At 42.8% G+C, this 17,518-nt stretch overlaps 1 protein-coding gene across 1 annotated transcript in view; it reads left to right on the top strand.

Moving 5' to 3' along the window:
* Positions 1-17,434, top strand: part of klhl32 (kelch-like family member 32) — a 31,740-nt gene extending 14,306 nt beyond the window's left edge. The window contains exons 5-13 of the mRNA XM_039620079.1: positions 2,531-2,629; positions 5,805-6,020; positions 8,224-8,950; positions 9,102-9,160; positions 9,967-10,011; positions 11,344-11,536; positions 13,899-13,993; positions 15,960-16,139; positions 16,381-17,434. Of these exons, the coding sequence (XP_039476013.1) occupies positions 2,531-2,629; positions 5,805-6,020; positions 8,224-8,950; positions 9,102-9,160; positions 9,967-10,011; positions 11,344-11,536; positions 13,899-13,993; positions 15,960-16,121 (1,596 nt within the window). The 3' untranslated portion in view covers positions 16,122-16,139; positions 16,381-17,434. The remainder of the gene's footprint in view (positions 1-2,530; positions 2,630-5,804; positions 6,021-8,223; positions 8,951-9,101; positions 9,161-9,966; positions 10,012-11,343; positions 11,537-13,898; positions 13,994-15,959; positions 16,140-16,380) is intronic.
* The last annotated feature ends 84 nt before the right edge of the window (positions 17,435-17,518 follow it).

The raw sequence follows: 17,518 nt of genomic DNA, 5'->3' as shown, positions 1-17,518 counted from the left end.
CCTTGTCTTGTCGCCAAGTCGACAAAGAATGAGTGCGTGAGAATTCCTGTAAACCTTTCTTGACATTTTTTGTGCCAATGATTCTTGCTTCACTAAGCAGCCCAGCGGCTTATTTTGTGTACCAAGAGGCCAGGAACTTTGTAATTACTCCTAATTTTATTTCCACAGTGCAAATGAGCAAAGAGTGAGTCGGTTAGCCAGTGTAAGTAGGTCAACAGCAGGCTTGCAAGCCGCCCTGCTTTGGTTGGCTCAGCTCCTGTCTGCCCAGAGGAGATGATAGCAGATGAGATGAGGGCAATAAGCTTACCCCCAGACCGTTAATAATGACCTACTAAAAATCCTTTAGCCACATGTCATAGGCCAGCAGGGTGAAGAAGGAGACATGCCATCAGTAGTTTCATAGGATTTCTTTTATTTTTTTACTGCCTGCCAACCACAGTGGATCTCTCAATCAATTAAACATCCTGCAGCGCTGCCACAGTTTTATTAGCCACACGTGCACCAGATCACATGGCAGAGGACATACGTTCTGCCATACACGCATCTTCTTCCATTTTATATCTCCTCCAGGTGAAAGCTAGTAAGCGGCAAAAACTGCTGGTTTACACAAGAGCTCACTGTACTCCCACACTGAAGCGGGCACGGAGTTATAAAACTGACTTCTGCTGTGTGAGGTAGAGGTGCTCTAACTGTAGTGGGCTTCTGGAGTGGGTAGGAGAGCACGATATGAAGAGAGTTCACTTACTGTTATTACAGTCATTATTGCTGCTGCTGCTGCCTGACAGGATGCTGATTGAGTGAAAGGGAAAAAATGCGGGGTTTGATGTTTTTGATAGCGTGCTTTCCTCAGTTCATAGTCACCGAATAGATGAAGAGGTGCTTGGAAATTAGTTTTTTCAAATCAACAATTTTATCTGCTCTGTTCTGCTGTTTTTTTTCTCTAGCTCAGTGTATCTAGATTCTTGTTAATGAAGCGAAAACCACTTGCTATTGCTCTCTGTCTTAATATGTTAAGCTTATGAGGCCCATAGATGGTGCGGCTTGTTAACTGGATTGCTGCCCAGGCCTGGAAGGAAACCATACTGTGATAAATGGGAATGTGCAGATGCAGCTAATTGTGGAGAAGGAGGATAGAAAAAACAATCTTATCAGAGCGGCTTGCTGGGAATATTTTCTAAGTGGTTGTATATTATACTATTATAAACAAGTAGCCTGATGATTTCAAATTAAGTGTTTACATGAATCCTAAAGTGGCCAAATAATGCGCTATAATGCAATGAGAGCAATCATGTAGACTGAATGGACAAACAAGCAGTAGAAGAAAGTAGCACATTTGTATTCAGATCTGCTCATTTTGTTTTTCAGATTCATAAATAATCAGTAGGCTCCAGCAAAATTGATACTCCTGAGGCCTGCTAAACAATGTTCAGTCCATTACTGTGGCAACAGTACCGATGGGTGAGAGAGACGAATGATGAAGTCATTTTTCACACTTTCACTGCTGATGCAGTCACAGCTCTGTGGATATGTAGGGCAGAGCTGCTGAAGGGATTATCAAAGGTTTTGTGGGTTGTTTTTTTTTTCGTTTTTAAAACCAATCTAAACTGTGGGACAGGTGATTCCACAGGGTGAGGGAGATAGCATGCTGTCTAGTCTGACTGGGTTACGATTTAAGTGATGCCACCCTCTGCGCAGTTCTCCACCCCTACCCGGCTCCGCTCCTAAGAGCTTACGAGAACGAACTGGCTGCGTTACAGAGCGTTATGTTGCATATGGGTGGGTAATATGGAGGAAACAGAAGGAAGCTTTCAGTGGATAATTTTCATCCGCTGTTCATTTAGCTAAACAGGAAGCATTTTGGCAGAATCTGTGCAGAAATAATTGCCTGAATATGTTGCTGCGCTGCAAGGAGAATAATGGCAAATCAACCACAATGGTCAAGCAGGGTTTTTTTGTTCGCTTCCACATCATCTGTTGCACTGTCTGAAACATTTTTACAATGGAAATCAAACTTAGCCCAACTAAAGAGTGAAAATAAGAAAGAAATTACAAATATATACGCTACTTTTAGTTCTAAGGTTGTATGTGTTAGGACATGAAAAAATAAATCATCTGTTTCTCACATGCTTGATAGCTGGATTAATGTCTCTGGGCTAAAATGCTGTGTTTAGTTTTTATCAAATGTAGCACTTTGCAGTATGTATAAATATTAAAGACATTATTCCAGAAGTCTTGTGGTTTTTCGGATGGAATTTGCTAAAATGTTCCAAGAAAATTGGTTGTGTTCATCTCGACATTTCATCATTCATCCAAGTGACTTCTTCAGACATTCTGCGTACCATAGATAAATGTGTGCCTGAACCTGAACAGTTAAAAGAAACAGTGATTATCAATAAATAATATACAGTACAGTACAAAAGTTCAGAAAAAGTCATCACTTGAAAACAACCTAGAGCTCAGCTGCAGTGAAACTCAGACACAAATGTTAAAAAAAGAAACCTAATGACCCTGTTTGAATGCTCTGAACCAGATTCTGCTGGAGCCAGCGGTGATCCAGGACGTCCTGTCTGCAGGCAGCCACCTTCAGCTGCTGGAGCTCCTCAGCCTCTGCTCACACTACCTCATCCAGGTGCGTGCACACAGCACATACACACACGCGCACATGAATGCACGCGTGCACACAAACGTGCACATGTTCTGGTGTCCTTGTGTGTGAGCTGGGAACTGCGGACATTAGGAAAAGAAATCAGCGCAGTAACATTTTCATGCTACAAAGTCCTCATCAGGTTAATGAAAATCCGGTAATATCACTGATGTGTGAGAGGTATGGTCCACTCAGGAACAGTTGCTCCATTTGATCCTATCTGCCAGTTATATCGGGGGAATTTTTACAAATGAGTCACCTTACCTGGGGTTGAATAGCTTACATAGGTCATTTTACACATTTCCTAAATCGTTATCCAAACTGTCAAGTATTTCGCGTGTTTCTTTCCAGTTTTCTTTAAGTTTCTTTAGTTTTCTTTTCTTCAATCTCTTTGTCATTTCCTTTAATAAGGTTAACTTTTTCTACTTTTAGTACTTGTGTGAAAATCAGGTGATGCTTTAGGACTTATTTGAGAAATGTATAAATTGCAAAGGGTTCACAACCTCTACAACAACAGTGTATGTGTTAACTTCTTTTTTTGCGTTGCTGTTGTTAGTCAAACTCACTTAGGCTATAATGTGTTAATTAGTGAGATGCAGAGGTGCCTCTAGTTTAACTGTTTTTTCTTTTTTTTCTTTTGACAGAGACAGGCTCCCTCTGTTTTGGTCTTTATGTCTAAAGAAATTACACTGGGATCAATCTTTTCATCTTTTTTTTTTAAAAATTGGTGCCTCTTGAAAAATGTCGAGCTATTTCTTCTAAATACCTTGACCGCAAAGTCAAAACTAATTCATGCACAGGAAGAGTGCTGCAGTTCTTCCATCTACTAATGGTCTAGTGTGAATGTTTAAAGGTCAGTTAGAGGATGTAAGCCCCAGAGCTGGGAAGCATTTAGTGCTGTTGCTCAAGGACACTTCTGCTGGGTTTATGCCTGTCGTCTACAGTAAGGTACCTCAGTCCAGATCATTTCAAGAATTGGGCCATGCTGACGTATGTTTCATGCATTTTATCACAAGATGCATGTGTTAGAACAGAAGCAAAGTCGGCCTACTGTCCTCTGGGTATGTAGCCAAGTGCTGCTGTAGATAAAAAGCAACTCAGGTGGAGGTTGCTGTGGAACAGAAATAGTCTAAGATATCTGATATATGGTTTTACAGTAAGCGCCATGCTTCTCCAGAATGGAACAGATAGATAGATAGATAGATAGATAGATAGATAGATAGATAGATAGATAGATAGATACATAGATACATAGATACATAGATAGATAGATATGGTCTTGAGCAGCAGCTTTCTGATGTTCCTTCAGAGCTTTTCTTTTGAATTGGCTACTTTTTCACTCATTTTCAGTCCAGTCCTTTTACCTAACTGTTTTCTGAGGATGTGTTTTGTTTATTAAACCACTTAACACTGATCTATGAATCATTCAAGCATAAAAAAGCTCCTAACTCAAAGGATGAACCAATGTTGTGTCTACACACAGCAGGGAACAGAGCAAAAGAACCAATTTTAAATGACACGTTTAGGCACTTTGTTACATGTTACTGTTGAATCTATGAAAAATGCTGAAGATCACAGTTTGACAGGCAGAAAAACATATTTTTCGCCAACATGATTCCTAAAAAGCTATTAGCTGACAGCCTGACTTGCATGGTGTGCAGTGTGTCCTAAAAAAAAGACTGACAGTCTCAGTGGAAGGGTGGCTGTCAAGAAGCTATTCTGAAGGGGGGGGGACAGGGAGAAAAAACTGAGGCATGCCAAATTACACAAGAACTGTACTGAAAATCCAAAGAGGAGCTTTGAATCTATCTGTCTGTCTGTCTATCTATGTAGAAGAGTGCAGTCCTAAGAACAGCAAAGATACTGCACAGGACCCTAAAGCTCCCAGGCCTCTGGTAGAGGACCCGAGCTTGAAGGATAAAGACTGCCCGCAGGGTCGAGAGGGGATTTTTAATATATATACGTATAAACTTGATATTCATTTATATCATGTTTTATATTATGTTTGGAGATGTTGTCCTCAATTCCCCTCCATGAGGGAATAATCCTTTAATACTGTATTTCAACTCAGTCAAGACTTGAGTCTTACATTAGGACTATAAATTTAGCTCCGATGTGCCATCTGCTGGTTGTAAAAGGCTCATTGCTGGTTTTGTATTAATAATAACCATAGTCATCATGACTTATCAATCAGAACAATTGATAAGTCATTACCTACCAAAGCGCTTGTGCGCTCATCACAGCTGTCACATCAGCTCAATGTTCTATATGCAATTTGCTTAGAGTAAGGCCGGACTAATAAAAATGACTTTCCTGTAAACACTGTGCCACAGGGACTGAAAATCAGATACATTAGCCAGTCAGGATCATCTGTGTGATTTGTTAGATTCTAATTTGTTCCACTGAGCATTTGATCAATAAATTTCCATTGCAGTGTATTACATTTTAACATTGACTGGCATGCATGTGTGACCCTTACCACTGTTGTTGACCCTCATTCAGATTTTTCTACATTTTTTTTTTAATTTTCACAGCAGCAAAATTGAAATGTAGTGAGCTGTAATGCAGTGTTGTTCTTTAAAACCTCTGAGTGTGGCTGATTCATCAAGGTGCTACATTATTAAATGCTGATCCGTAGGAGAGGGGACCGCATGGAGCTGTTTGTGCTGTAGGTGCTGCAAGAGAGCCAGAAGATGGCAGTCTTATTCCACTGGTCAGATCTCACTGGGTTTAGTCTTGCGCCTTTCTCAGACTGTCTTCTAGTATTTGACACGCAATGTTGTCATGGCACTGAATTCAGACTTAGTGTGCATGTGGCTTATATATGCAATATGAAGTGGGGATGATCGGCTTCTATTATTTGTAAATGTCACATATTCTCGGAACAAAACAATGGCTAACACAAAAAGGATATGCGGTAAAATCTTACAATTTACACCTGCTGACAAAATGAGAAATAACACAGAGGTACAACAGATGTGACCTGATCTATGTAAATGAAAGCTTCTCATTAAAATTATAGTTCAGTCACTGCTCAAATTTATTTTTATGGACTTTTATGGACTACTTTGGTGGGTTTTCAGGATCATGTAGTCTGATAGCTGTCTCTAAAGTTTTTTTTAACAGACCCTAATGGCAAAGACATCCATTCATCCCCCAGGAGCTGAGCAGCGTCAACTACCTGGAGCTGTACCGCGTGGCCGACCTGTTCCACCTCCCCACCTTAGAGGAGGCCGTGGTGGGCTTCCTGGTGGAGCATCTGTCTGAGCTGAGCCAGAGCCGACAGGACGAGGCCCTGCAGCTGCCCTACCGCCTCCTCAGGGAGGTGCTGAAGAGCGACCGTCTCACCTCTCTGAGCGAGGAGGAGATATGGAAGGTACAAGACACACGAGATGCAGCCCTGAGGTGTTAAAGCACAGTGTTAATACGCTGATGACAGTCTGGAAAAACAATCATCTCTGGTTGCAAATCTGAAGAAATTGCATTTTGGCACCAAACTCATCATATATATATATATATATATATATATATAAAACACAAACGCGCACAGAAACGCATGACACACAGCAGACGCTCAGACTAATAAACAAGAAATTAAACACTGCCATCTGTATCTCATATACTGTTTGTTTATGTTGATGACAATGTGCAGTAGGAAGGGCTGCATCTGACCGGGTGTCCGACTGTCAGCGTATAGTAAGCGTGATGAACTGCCGGGATTGCGGAGTAAAGCGGCAGTGCAGGGTGGGACTCGCCGCTTTGACTGTTCATTTGCTCCAATCAGCCCCCGCACCACCGCCACCGCCACCCCCGCTCTCTCTCACTTCTTTTCTCCCCTCTCTTTCTTTCTCTCCTTCTTCTCTTCTCTGATTAGGCCCACCGCGGCTCCATCAGAGCCCCAATCCCCCAGCTGTCACTCGGCCGCCCGTCTGATTGAAAACAATCAGGCCTCTGATGGCACAATTACCCTGACCCTTTAGCCAGCCACCGCCGCCATAATCAGCCTCTGATTAGGCTGCTTTGGGGCTCCTTCACTTCACCCAGAAGGTTAATTTGGGCATCAGACGGAAGCGAGCGGCGAGCGGGGGCTGTCGTCCGAAAGGGGTGGTGGGCTGGAGGGTGGTGGGGTGCACGCCAATACCGGACTGACCTAGCTCGGGCGTCAATCATCGTCACTCAGAGTTTTCTTAGAGCCTCTCGTGCTCTGGAAATCACATTTTCTCTGCCTTTGTTTTTCCCCTCTCCCTCTCTCCCTCTCTATCTTGCCATCCTTTGCTCAGCCTCCCCTCCTCCCCTCACTATCTCTTTCCCTCACCCTCTTCTTTTCTCACACACACACACATACACACTCTCTCTCTCTCGCACTTTCTCTTTCAGCATGGAGGGGAAGGAGGGAGAAGGAGTTGATTTATTCTGTGCCCCGAGGAAGTTGTGTGATGCAGCGTGACCTTCACAGTCAGCTGCCGTAGTGCGCACACGCATGCACACACACACACACACACACACACACGCACACATGCACGTGCACGCACGCACACTGTCACTTTAGAGCGTTGAGGAGGAGAGAGGCGGGGTTGGCAGTGGAGGAAAGGGAAGACGAGACAGCAGAGTGGCACAGTTACCACAAAAAAGACAGAAGCCTGACTTGCATGTTTGTTGCATATTCACACCTTCAGAGGGGACTGAAAGGAGAAATGAGGAAAGGAAGGTTTCGTCTGGATAGCAAAGACAAGGCACGCATCCAGCGTGTGTGCATACATCACATCCCGACTCCTGTATTATCAGTGCAGTCGTGACATTGTCAGTTTTTTCCCCCTGATTTGTTCTTGGCCATCCTCGTGTCCTTTTTCCCCCTAAAAATCTTTATTCCTTTATTCGCTGTAATAAGCTCTCAGTCTCTGCGCAGATTGCGCTAACAACCACTTTGTTTTCCTGATAATGGTATCAGTGATCTCCAGTCATCTCGCCCACATTCACACCTCGTCGCAGCTAAATAACCTTCCATCGCTCTCAAGTTCAATTAAATCCCTTCCCTGCTACCCGGTTCGCCCGCGTTAAACAAAGGAGGCTGCCTGTGGATATTTACAGTCTGAATATTGAATGCTGCTGATTAATAAATGCTTGTGTGTGTGTGTTGGCAACTATGGCTTTAGTGCTGGCTCAATCTTGCCATAATAGCCTATAGGTGTCTAGAAAAAATTCTGATTAGCAGTCCTTCAGTGTTTCTTTTTTTTCTCACATTGGTTTTCTTTCCCTATCTCTATTTTTTCCCAATTCTTTCCTACTGATTCTTTCCTTCTACACTTCCCTCTTATCCTAACGTCTTTCCTATTTGCCTTTTCAAGGGACTGGATGAAAAACGACTGGAGCAGGGAGCCTTTTGTTTCTAATTTAAAACTTGAAAAGAAAAAAAAACTGAGCCATACTGAATTCAAATAATAATATCATCAATAATACATTAAAATTGAATGAACAGTTTTTGAATTTATGGAACCATGACAGCATGATGAATATTGTAGTCACTGTTCTTCCTGCTTGCTCTTGGTCTCTAACTGATTTTCTCTTCTTTCTGGGTTTAGCTGGTTGTTCTGTGGCTCGAGCACGACTGTCGCTACCAGTACACCGAGGACCTTCTGCAGCACGTCCGCTACGGCCTGATGGACGTCCCCACACTGCACCACCTTTCGCGTAGCCATCCTCTGGTCCAGTCTAGCCCTACCGCTGCGGCTCTGGTAGATGAGGCCTTGGACTACCACCGCGCCATCTTCGCTCAGCCCCTCCACCAGTCAGCCCGCACCAGACCGCGCTTCCAGTCCCTCACCCTCTACATAGTTGGAGGTCGGAAGCGGGAGGTGAGCAGAGTCCGGGAGCTGCGGTATTTCAACCCAGCTGTGCAGGAGCACGTGCGAGTGGCGGGCGGGTCGAACTGGAGCGAACTGGTCCCCATGCCTACTGGACGCAGCCACCACTGCGTGGCTGTAATGGGGAACTTCCTGTTTGTCGTAGGTGGAGAGATGGAGCACGCCACTGGAAGGACGTGTGCAGTAAGGACCGCCTGTAGATATGACCCCAGGGGCAACCGTTGGACTGAGATTGCCCCCATGAAGGCATGTAGGGAACACTTTGTCCTGGGAGCTCTGGGGCAGTACCTGTACGCAGTGGGGGGCAGGAATGAGCTGAGGCAGGTGCTGCCCTCTGTGGAGCGCTACTGTCCCAAGAGGAACAAATGGATGTTCGTCCAGCCCTTTGACCGCTCGCTGTCCTGCCACGCCGGCTGCGTTGCTGACAACCTGCTCTGGGTGTCAGGTACACAAGGAGAGAACACAGACTCAGCCTGCACGTTCGGTTTCATATGTGTTACTTTTATCTCACTTCTGCTACTAAGTTCACACTTTCACACACATTTGCAGGAGAACGTGTCGCTGCCAAAATCCTGAGATGTTTGTTTGTGTTCCAGGTGGGGTGACAAACACGGCTCAGTACCAAAACCGGCTGATGGTTTACGACCCAGAACAGGTAGCTGTGGACTGATTGGATTTGTTTCTGTGTGTCGAGGAAATGTATGTTCATTTTCCCTGATTACAGCTGTATACTCGATACTACGGCACACTTTATCACCATATTCCCAAAACATACTAAAGCCAACTCGAGCCAATATTTACGTATAAGCTAAGAATGAATTTATTGTGAACGAGGCTGCTGATAGAGACAAAGTCACAAAGAAGTATGATTATACTCTACAGTTCATTCTACTTTCAGTGGGGTTTTCTTCTTTTGAACAGTGATTTTGTTTTACTGACAGTGACCTTACTGTTTCCATTCATCTCCCTGCACTCATCAACAGCAAACATCAGTGTTCAGTACAAAAAACAAACAAAAAAATACCCCCTTTTCCCTCAAGCTTCATATTTTTGTTTTCTCAGGAGCTTTTGGAGAGCAAATGTGAGGTAGATGAGATTATTTGAGTTACAGAACTCTGAATTGATGGTCTGTGGTGGATGTGAACTGCTTGGTAAAGCGTTTTGGTTGATATTATGTCAGTGCTCAGAGCTTGTTGTGTTGCCTCTGTCTCAAATTGATTAGTAAAGATTTGGATATATTGCTGTAAAGCATTAAAATTTGCTCCAGGTTTGGACAGCCCAGCAACCCACTTATTATGAGACTGATCCTGAGATTTTTCTCTGTGAAAGTTTGTACTGAGGTTAGCTTATAATACAATTCACTCTGTGTGAATTATTGTTGACTGATGATGAGACTTTTGGAAAAGTACACACCTAAACATCATCGGTGTAATAATAATGGAGTATTTTTTTCTCTCCCAGAAAAAAAAGCACACCTTACGTTCTCAACGATGGATAGCACAACAGGCAGGTGTCAAGTGTCTGCTAATTGATTTTCACACTGTATGGAATCAATAAAAAAATCCCTGCTACTCTGATAAATAATAAAACTAGATTTGGGATGGGAAGTGTATTTGTATACATGGTATGATTAATTTGTGCATCTGCGAAGGTGCGCTTAATGTGAAACGACACTTCCAGGACTCTACAGAGCTCTGAAAAACATTTTAAACTGAAAAAGCTATACTTGTTCAGTCCTTTTCTAATCGCACTGTCATGAATTTTAACATTTAACATGCTAACTGAAACCTTTAGAGTTTGAGATGGAGCTCTTGGATTTTTTTGCATTTTCTCTGAGCACTCAAATGGGCTGAATTTACCCCAACTAGCAAACTGCAAAACCTTTATAGAGGTGGCCATACTTGCTCTGGTCTTCCTTAGTTTTTCAATGTAGAGGCCTGTGAAAACTTTCCTTCACACAAAGCTGTAAAGGTATGTAAAGGTAAAACAACCCCTTTGCTTATTTCAGTAAGACAAAACGTTGCAAACAGTAAAATTTCCTAGTTCCAACTTTTGACGTGTTTTTTCGGTTATATTTTTTAAATTAAATATAAGCTTTAAATGATTTTGATTCTGTGTGCCATAGTCAAACACACCTTTGTGCACTGGAATGTAGAGGGCTAACCCTCAATCGGTTGTGTTTATAGGCAGCTGCTAAAGCCTGTATATAGTACGCGGTGTCTATATGTGTAATGCGCATATCCATATGGGTCTGTGTTTGTACATGTCTGCGTGGAAGCGAGGGAATGAAGAAACGAGTGAAAGAGAGAGGAAGAGAGTCTCATTTGTATTCACCATGAATCTACATTCACCTGCCAGAGCAACAGCAACCCCCCACCCACTCTACCCTCAACAGATGGCCACCCGTCAGCTCCCAGCAGACACACACGCACACACACACTTTCTCTCTCTCATTCTCTGCCTCAATCAAGCACTCACACACACACACACACACACAGAAAATACACTTCGACACACTTAGTGAAATGAGCAGGGATCCTCGGTGTAAAATGGAGTGGCTGAAACATATGATTAGAAATAGGGAGGGAAGTCATTAGTACAAACCTGAGCTCCAGTGTCACGTTATTTATCTAGCACTGAGCATACATCAATTACCCATGCATGGATATGCTTAAATATTAATCTTCTTATTCATCCTTCTTCCCTTTCCACCCTCGCTGTTTCTCTCTGCCTCCCTCTTTGTACTGCATCTCTTATTTTCTCCCTTTTTTCCCCCTTCAAATCCATCTGCCGTTCCCTCCCCATATCTGCTCCCCACCACCTTCGCCTCCACCTCAGGACCAGTGGTTGGCCCGCAGTCCCATGTTGCAGAGGCGAGTATACCACGTCATGGCGGCAGTGAGGAGGGAACTGTACGTGTTAGGAGGGAACGACCTGGATTACAACAACGACCGGATCTTGGTCCGCCACATCGACTCCTATAGCATGGACTTGGACCAGTGGACGCGGTGCTCCTTCAGCCTCCTCACAGGTGGGCAAAGCGATGAAGCCACCGTGTGAACATGCATACATGCGCGGAAATAACTGCGTGACCTGCGCAACTTTTTCGCAAATGATCCATTAGACAGAAGCAGAAGAAGCGTTGGCTGTGACAGAGAAATTGCAGCTTTCTCGCTGAGAGTTAGAGGAGATGGGTGATGCCATGGTCATGTCTGCGCTAACATAAAGCTACTGTCAGGTGATGGTTAGATTAACTTAGATAAAGACTAGAATTGGGGCAGTTAACTGACTCTATCGAGAAACAATATTTGCTTCTGCTATTCACCTGACAGGATCATGAAATTCACTAGAACTAGAACTTGTTTATTTTATGCTGGTGGTTTGGTAAGGATAAAAAAACACATAGGGTGTGAACAAAATGCTTTTATGCTGGTGCTCGATCACGATACCTTTGATCTGAGCCAGACTAGCAATTTTTATATTAATAGACCAAAACTCCCACTGCCCACTGTGAGTGACTTAACTAGTGACAAACTGGGTGGGAAATGTTAACACATTTTGCTTCTCCCATCTTCCTAGCATAAATCAGTTTGTAGATTTTTTTGACCAACAACTTTAATATTCTATTTTTGGGAAGATGTTAAATTGAAAAGTGTTAGATCTGCCCTACACCACACATACACATAAAGTCTGAGTTAACAAACTCATCTATCATAGCAACATATTGAAATTTCTGTTGTGTTTAGCAGCTCGAACCCGCTCTGTCAGGAGCTGTGGAGCCATAAAAGAGAGCTAAGAAAGAATCAAGGCCACTTAAGACATGCAGCGTCAAGAGACAGCACCCATTCCTTTATATTTTGGAGACCTTTAAAAAATGTTTAAAGTGGTTTTGAGCCACAGTTCTCCAGGCTTTCTGAAGGTCTTTCAAAGTTTATCTTCAGACATTGACTGGTTTTTCACACATTGTCCAGTACTTGAAGCTGGCCATTTTCAGAAGTTTTTAGTTAGTCTATGCAGACATCTTAGAATTTAAACTGGTTCTTTGCTATCTGTAGGCACTTTGCCACTAGCAGCCTGTTACAAAAAATATATTTTTTCCCATTTCTTTAGTTGAATCTATGAAAAATGCCAAAGATCACAGTTTGACAGACATAAAATAATATTTTTTGCACCAACAAGGAGTGCTGTTAGCAGAAATCCTTGCACATCTTAGCATGTTGTACAGTGTGTCCTAAGAACGCTTGAGGAAACTGGACAAGAGTATCTGTAGAGTATCTATAGCAGATGAACAATTTCTGAAAGTCATGTCCTTAAGAAACAGGAGAAAAATCCAGCAAAGACCTGAGACATTCATCAGGGCATTTAGTTGATCCATGTACTGTTCACTGAAGCCTCATCAGAAATGGTCCCAGTGGAAGTGTGACTGCATTTCCATGTGTGTTTGCACATTTCAATTAAACAGTGCACCTATTTGCCATTTTTATTGCAGAATATAAAGCTAAGAGGGGTGGCTCAAGACTTCTGCACAGTATCATATATTACACTTTCACGCAAACCTTGATAGTTTTTTGTCAAATCGAGCAAATCAAAAGGCGATATTTCCAAATTCACAGAGGATTTAGTGATATTTGAATACCAGTGTGATGACTAACAGCAGGCTGATACTCAAGGCCACTGTCGATCAAACTTTTTTCCAAGTTTAACTTTTAATTGCTCTTTATGTAGTCGTAAATCTTTAATGAAAAACACTTCTGAAAACAAGTTTTCAGCAGCTTTAATGCTAATCTATTTAGAACACAATATATTTTTAATACAATTATGCACTGTACATATGTGGTGCTTGGAAACGTAGGCTGGGTATAACTCTCGGCTTTGGCCTCCTCTCATTAGATTAGAAACACAACACATAATGCCTCCCTGTTGGCTGTGAGTAGGTGGTAGGATGATATACAATTAAAACATATAGAGAGTATATGTCTACTTTGGACCTGAGGGTATGTTGCACCTTTTAGCCTACAGGGTAGTGGTGGGATGGAACACAAGCACTGCCAAGACAATCTCACATGCATATACTGTAGGATGTGGTCATGTTTTCTCATTTCCCATTACAGGCTTTAAATTCTGGATGACTTTATTGTTATTTCCTCCTCCTCCTGTACTCCTGTTTGACTTTACACAATTGTTCTCGGATCTTTTCCTCCCATTATATCTGCAAAAGTTTAAAGACAAAGTCACAGAGAGAGAACACGCCATAGCTCTGCGTACACTCCCACCCTTGCCCCATCTTTCTCCATTTATCTTTCTCTCTGCCTCCTGGGGGACGTGGAAGTCATATTGTCGGGATGCCCTCTGCTTGGCACAGTGAAGCATTGTGCCGTCTCTGTCCTCTTCAGGTCAGAACGAGTCTGGAGTAGCGGTCCACGATGACAGGATCTATGTGGTTGGAGGATACTCTATTTGGACCAATGAGCCTCTGGCATGCATTCAGGTGAGTCTTCAGAGTAAAGACAGGTGAATTTAAAAGGCCCCAGACAAGCCCAATGGAGAAGACTGAATGCTAAAAAACAGGAGCAGTAAGGATTTCTCTAACAATGTGGAAAACATTTGCTTTCATGGTGCTTTAAAGTACTTTCAACATACAAGTGCCAAAATCTGACTGCAGGTCGGATCTCACTGACATAATTAAAAAATAATGCTGGATATCTATACTGATATAGACTGGGTAATGTGTTAGGAAGGAATGGCGCTACTAATGAGACGATGGATGGTGTCCTGGGGGATCTCCTCCCAGATCTGGACCAGGGCATCACTGAGCTCCTCAGCAGTCTGGAATTGCAAACTGGCAGTGTTGGAAATACAGAAACATGATGTCCCAGGTGTGTTCTGTTGGATTTAGGTCAGGTGAGTGTTTGGGCCCAGTTAGGGTTAGGGTATCAAATCCTTAATCCTCCAGGAACTGCCTGTATGCTCTCACTACATGAGGCTATGCATTGTTGTGCACCAGGAGGAACCCTGGAACAACTGCACCAGTACAGGGTCAGACAATGGATCCAAGGATATCATCCTGATACCTAATGGTCTGTGTCCCTTCATGGATTACTGACCCACCACTAAACTGGTCATACTGAATTATGTTAGTCCGTTACATGTGCTCAGTGTGAACCTGCTCTTATCTGTGAAAAGCAAAGGATGCCAATGGTGGGTCTGCTGATTTTGATATTTTATGGCAAAATGCCAGTGAGGCTCCACAGTGCAGCACAGGGCCCACTGTAGGACGTCGGGTCATTCTCATGAAGTCTGTTTCTAATTGTTTGGTCAGAGACATTCACACCAGTGGCCTCCTGGAGGTCGTCCAGTTCCTCCTAGTCCTGCTGAGGGGTTCAGCTCTCCTAGTAACTTCCTCTCCTGGAATCTCTTCCATGCTCTTGAGACTGTGCTGGGAGACACAGTAAACCTTCTGACAATGGCAGATATTGATGTGCCATCCAGGAGGAGCTGGGCTACCTGAGCAACCTCTGCAGAGTCTAGGTATCACATCATGCTACCAGTAGTGACACTTACCATAGCCAAAATGCAAAACTAGTGAAAAACAGTCAGAAAAGATGGGGAGGGAAAAATGTCAGTGGCCTCCACCTGGAAAACCATTCCTGCTTTTGAGGTTGTCATTGTTGCCACTTTTGTGCACCTGTTGATAAGACCAAAGCAGCTGAAGATGATTTACACCCTCCTCTGTTACTTCACCGACCAGATTAGTATTCCACAAGTTGAACTGACTTGATGCTACATTCTGATTAAAAAGTGTTTTTTTTTTTTTTGAGCAGGGTATGCTCACAGATATGAATAAACTTGCAAGCAAACTAGAGAAGTAAAGAACCAGCACTCAAGCAAAGAAGCACATCAAATGACATCAAATGATAATGAAGTCGAGAAACTGCTCCAAGAAACAAAACTAAAGGTGGAGCTAAACTGTAACGTTTGGTTGTAAATGTTAGCACATGCTTTAGTAGGTTGTTCAAGCAGCTTCACTAGTATTGTGGGGAACAACTAAGTGCTTTATTCTAGGCGATTAATTCAAGTCTAACCCACTATCTCCTAGTTAATGGCAAGAACCTTCCCAGCTTTTCATGGCTCGTCAATCTAAAGATGAAGACCATTCTAGCTGGAATCTAGTAAGGAGCAAATGACTTTAATTAAATACTTTTTCTCTGGTATTAATATAAAGACCTAAAACAGGCTTAATTGGGATTTATTAATGGGCATAGGGACATCTATAGCAGTTTTTAAAGACTAAAATAGGACAATATCTCTTACCTTTCCTGAGGCTGATACGTATGTTTGTATCAAATTTCATGCGTTGTGGTGGTGCCAAAGGAAAAGACATTGTTATTACTATGTACTGGCCCAGTGCCATTACTACAGCTGTGCCATATACTGCATGAGTTTCCTCTTTCCAGGTGCTGGATCTTAGCACGGAGGGAAAGGAGGAGGTGTTCTACGGGCCAACGTTGCCGTTTGCCTCCAATGGGATAGCGGCCTGTTTCCTTCCTGCTCCTTACTTCACCTGCCCGAACCTACAAACTCTACAAGTACCCCATCACAGGATAGGTGCTGTTTAAACCACTCCTTTACAAAACGTGAGGAAACCAGAACATGTGACCAGAGGATGGAGCATTTTCAGATAAACTCTCATTTTTTATTTTTATTTTTTTTAAAGTACTCAATTACTGGACTCAATCTGAAACACGCCATCTCTGACACCAAAATGTAATAATAATATTTTCCTGACAAGAGCCATGTTATTTAAGCTATTTAAACTTCTAGGAACAATCTACGTTCACAACAATAAAGCATTTTTTTGGTTGTATGTTTCCAAAGACTGAAACATCATGACCACTGAAGACACGAGGAGCAAGTGGGAACATAAACCTTGCGGGAAAAGGACAGGAGAAAAAGAAAAAGAACGTCATCCTAACTGTTAATAAAGACATGTGGAAAGCAGATATTGCTGACCTGCTTAACTGTCCTCGAGATAATAATGAAACTGCAGTTTTTGTAACCCATTAAAGTACTGTAGGAGCATTTCTAGCTAGAATTGCTGTATAACACTTCCACGTGATCCCTATACTCACTTCGGTGGCCTGAAGAACAGCCTGCTTTCTAATCGCCCGTGCTGGTACGGTGTCAGGCTTGAGCTCATCAGTACATAAATAACCATGCCATCTTTTTTAGTTCAAATAACAAAAAAAAACCGACCTGTGTGAGTGCGACTGTTAATACACTCAGGACCTAAGACTGTTTGTGGTCTAATGAATGTCTAGTCCCGTCTTCGTGCATACATACCATATACTGAATTATGCTGATTGTCCAAAACATACTTCTGACCAAAACAAACCCCCCTTTGTCTGTCGAAAAGAAAGGTGTCGAAAACCTGGAAACTTTGCAGAATAAAGATGCAAACAGAGAAGTGAAAAAAGGCGCAGGAGTGTGTTCTGTCAAGAGCAGTAGTAGTTCTAAGAGTTTGGGGGGGGTGAGGATGACTGCTCTTCAGTGGGAATTATTTAGCAGCTATAGATAATTGCACACTAATTTAAAGAACCACCTCAGTTTCTTTCTTTATGCATGGATTCTCCAACCAGCTCTGATACTGCTGGAGGAAAAAGGAATGTGATGCAGCAGAAAGCTCCTCGGATGAAGGAGATGCATTGCAGTTTGATGAGGCTGGAAAATGACTAGCAATGACAGAAAATGAGACTTGGTGATTGTGGGAGACAGGAGTGAGACTTCATGTGATTATGTGCAAACTAGAACGGGATTGGAAGAGATTGCTGCAACTTGGAACGAGGAGAGAGAACGGGAGAGTAGGAGCAAACAGTACTACTTCTTCCCTTTGCTCAACTTTTTTTTAAGGTGTGGTGCTGAAGTCATTGGGCCCTGATCAAATCTGTAATTCAGACTGCTGGATAGATAGATGCAGCACCTCATACCATAATCACAAATAATGTGTGCACACTTC

This window comes from Oreochromis aureus, linkage group 11 (genome assembly GCF_013358895.1).
Source record: "Oreochromis aureus strain Israel breed Guangdong linkage group 11, ZZ_aureus, whole genome shotgun sequence".
NCBI classification, from domain to species: Eukaryota; Metazoa; Chordata; class Actinopteri; order Cichliformes; family Cichlidae; genus Oreochromis; species Oreochromis aureus.
Note: the sequence above shows the minus strand (reverse complement) of the source record. Positions and strands in the feature narration are given on the sequence as shown.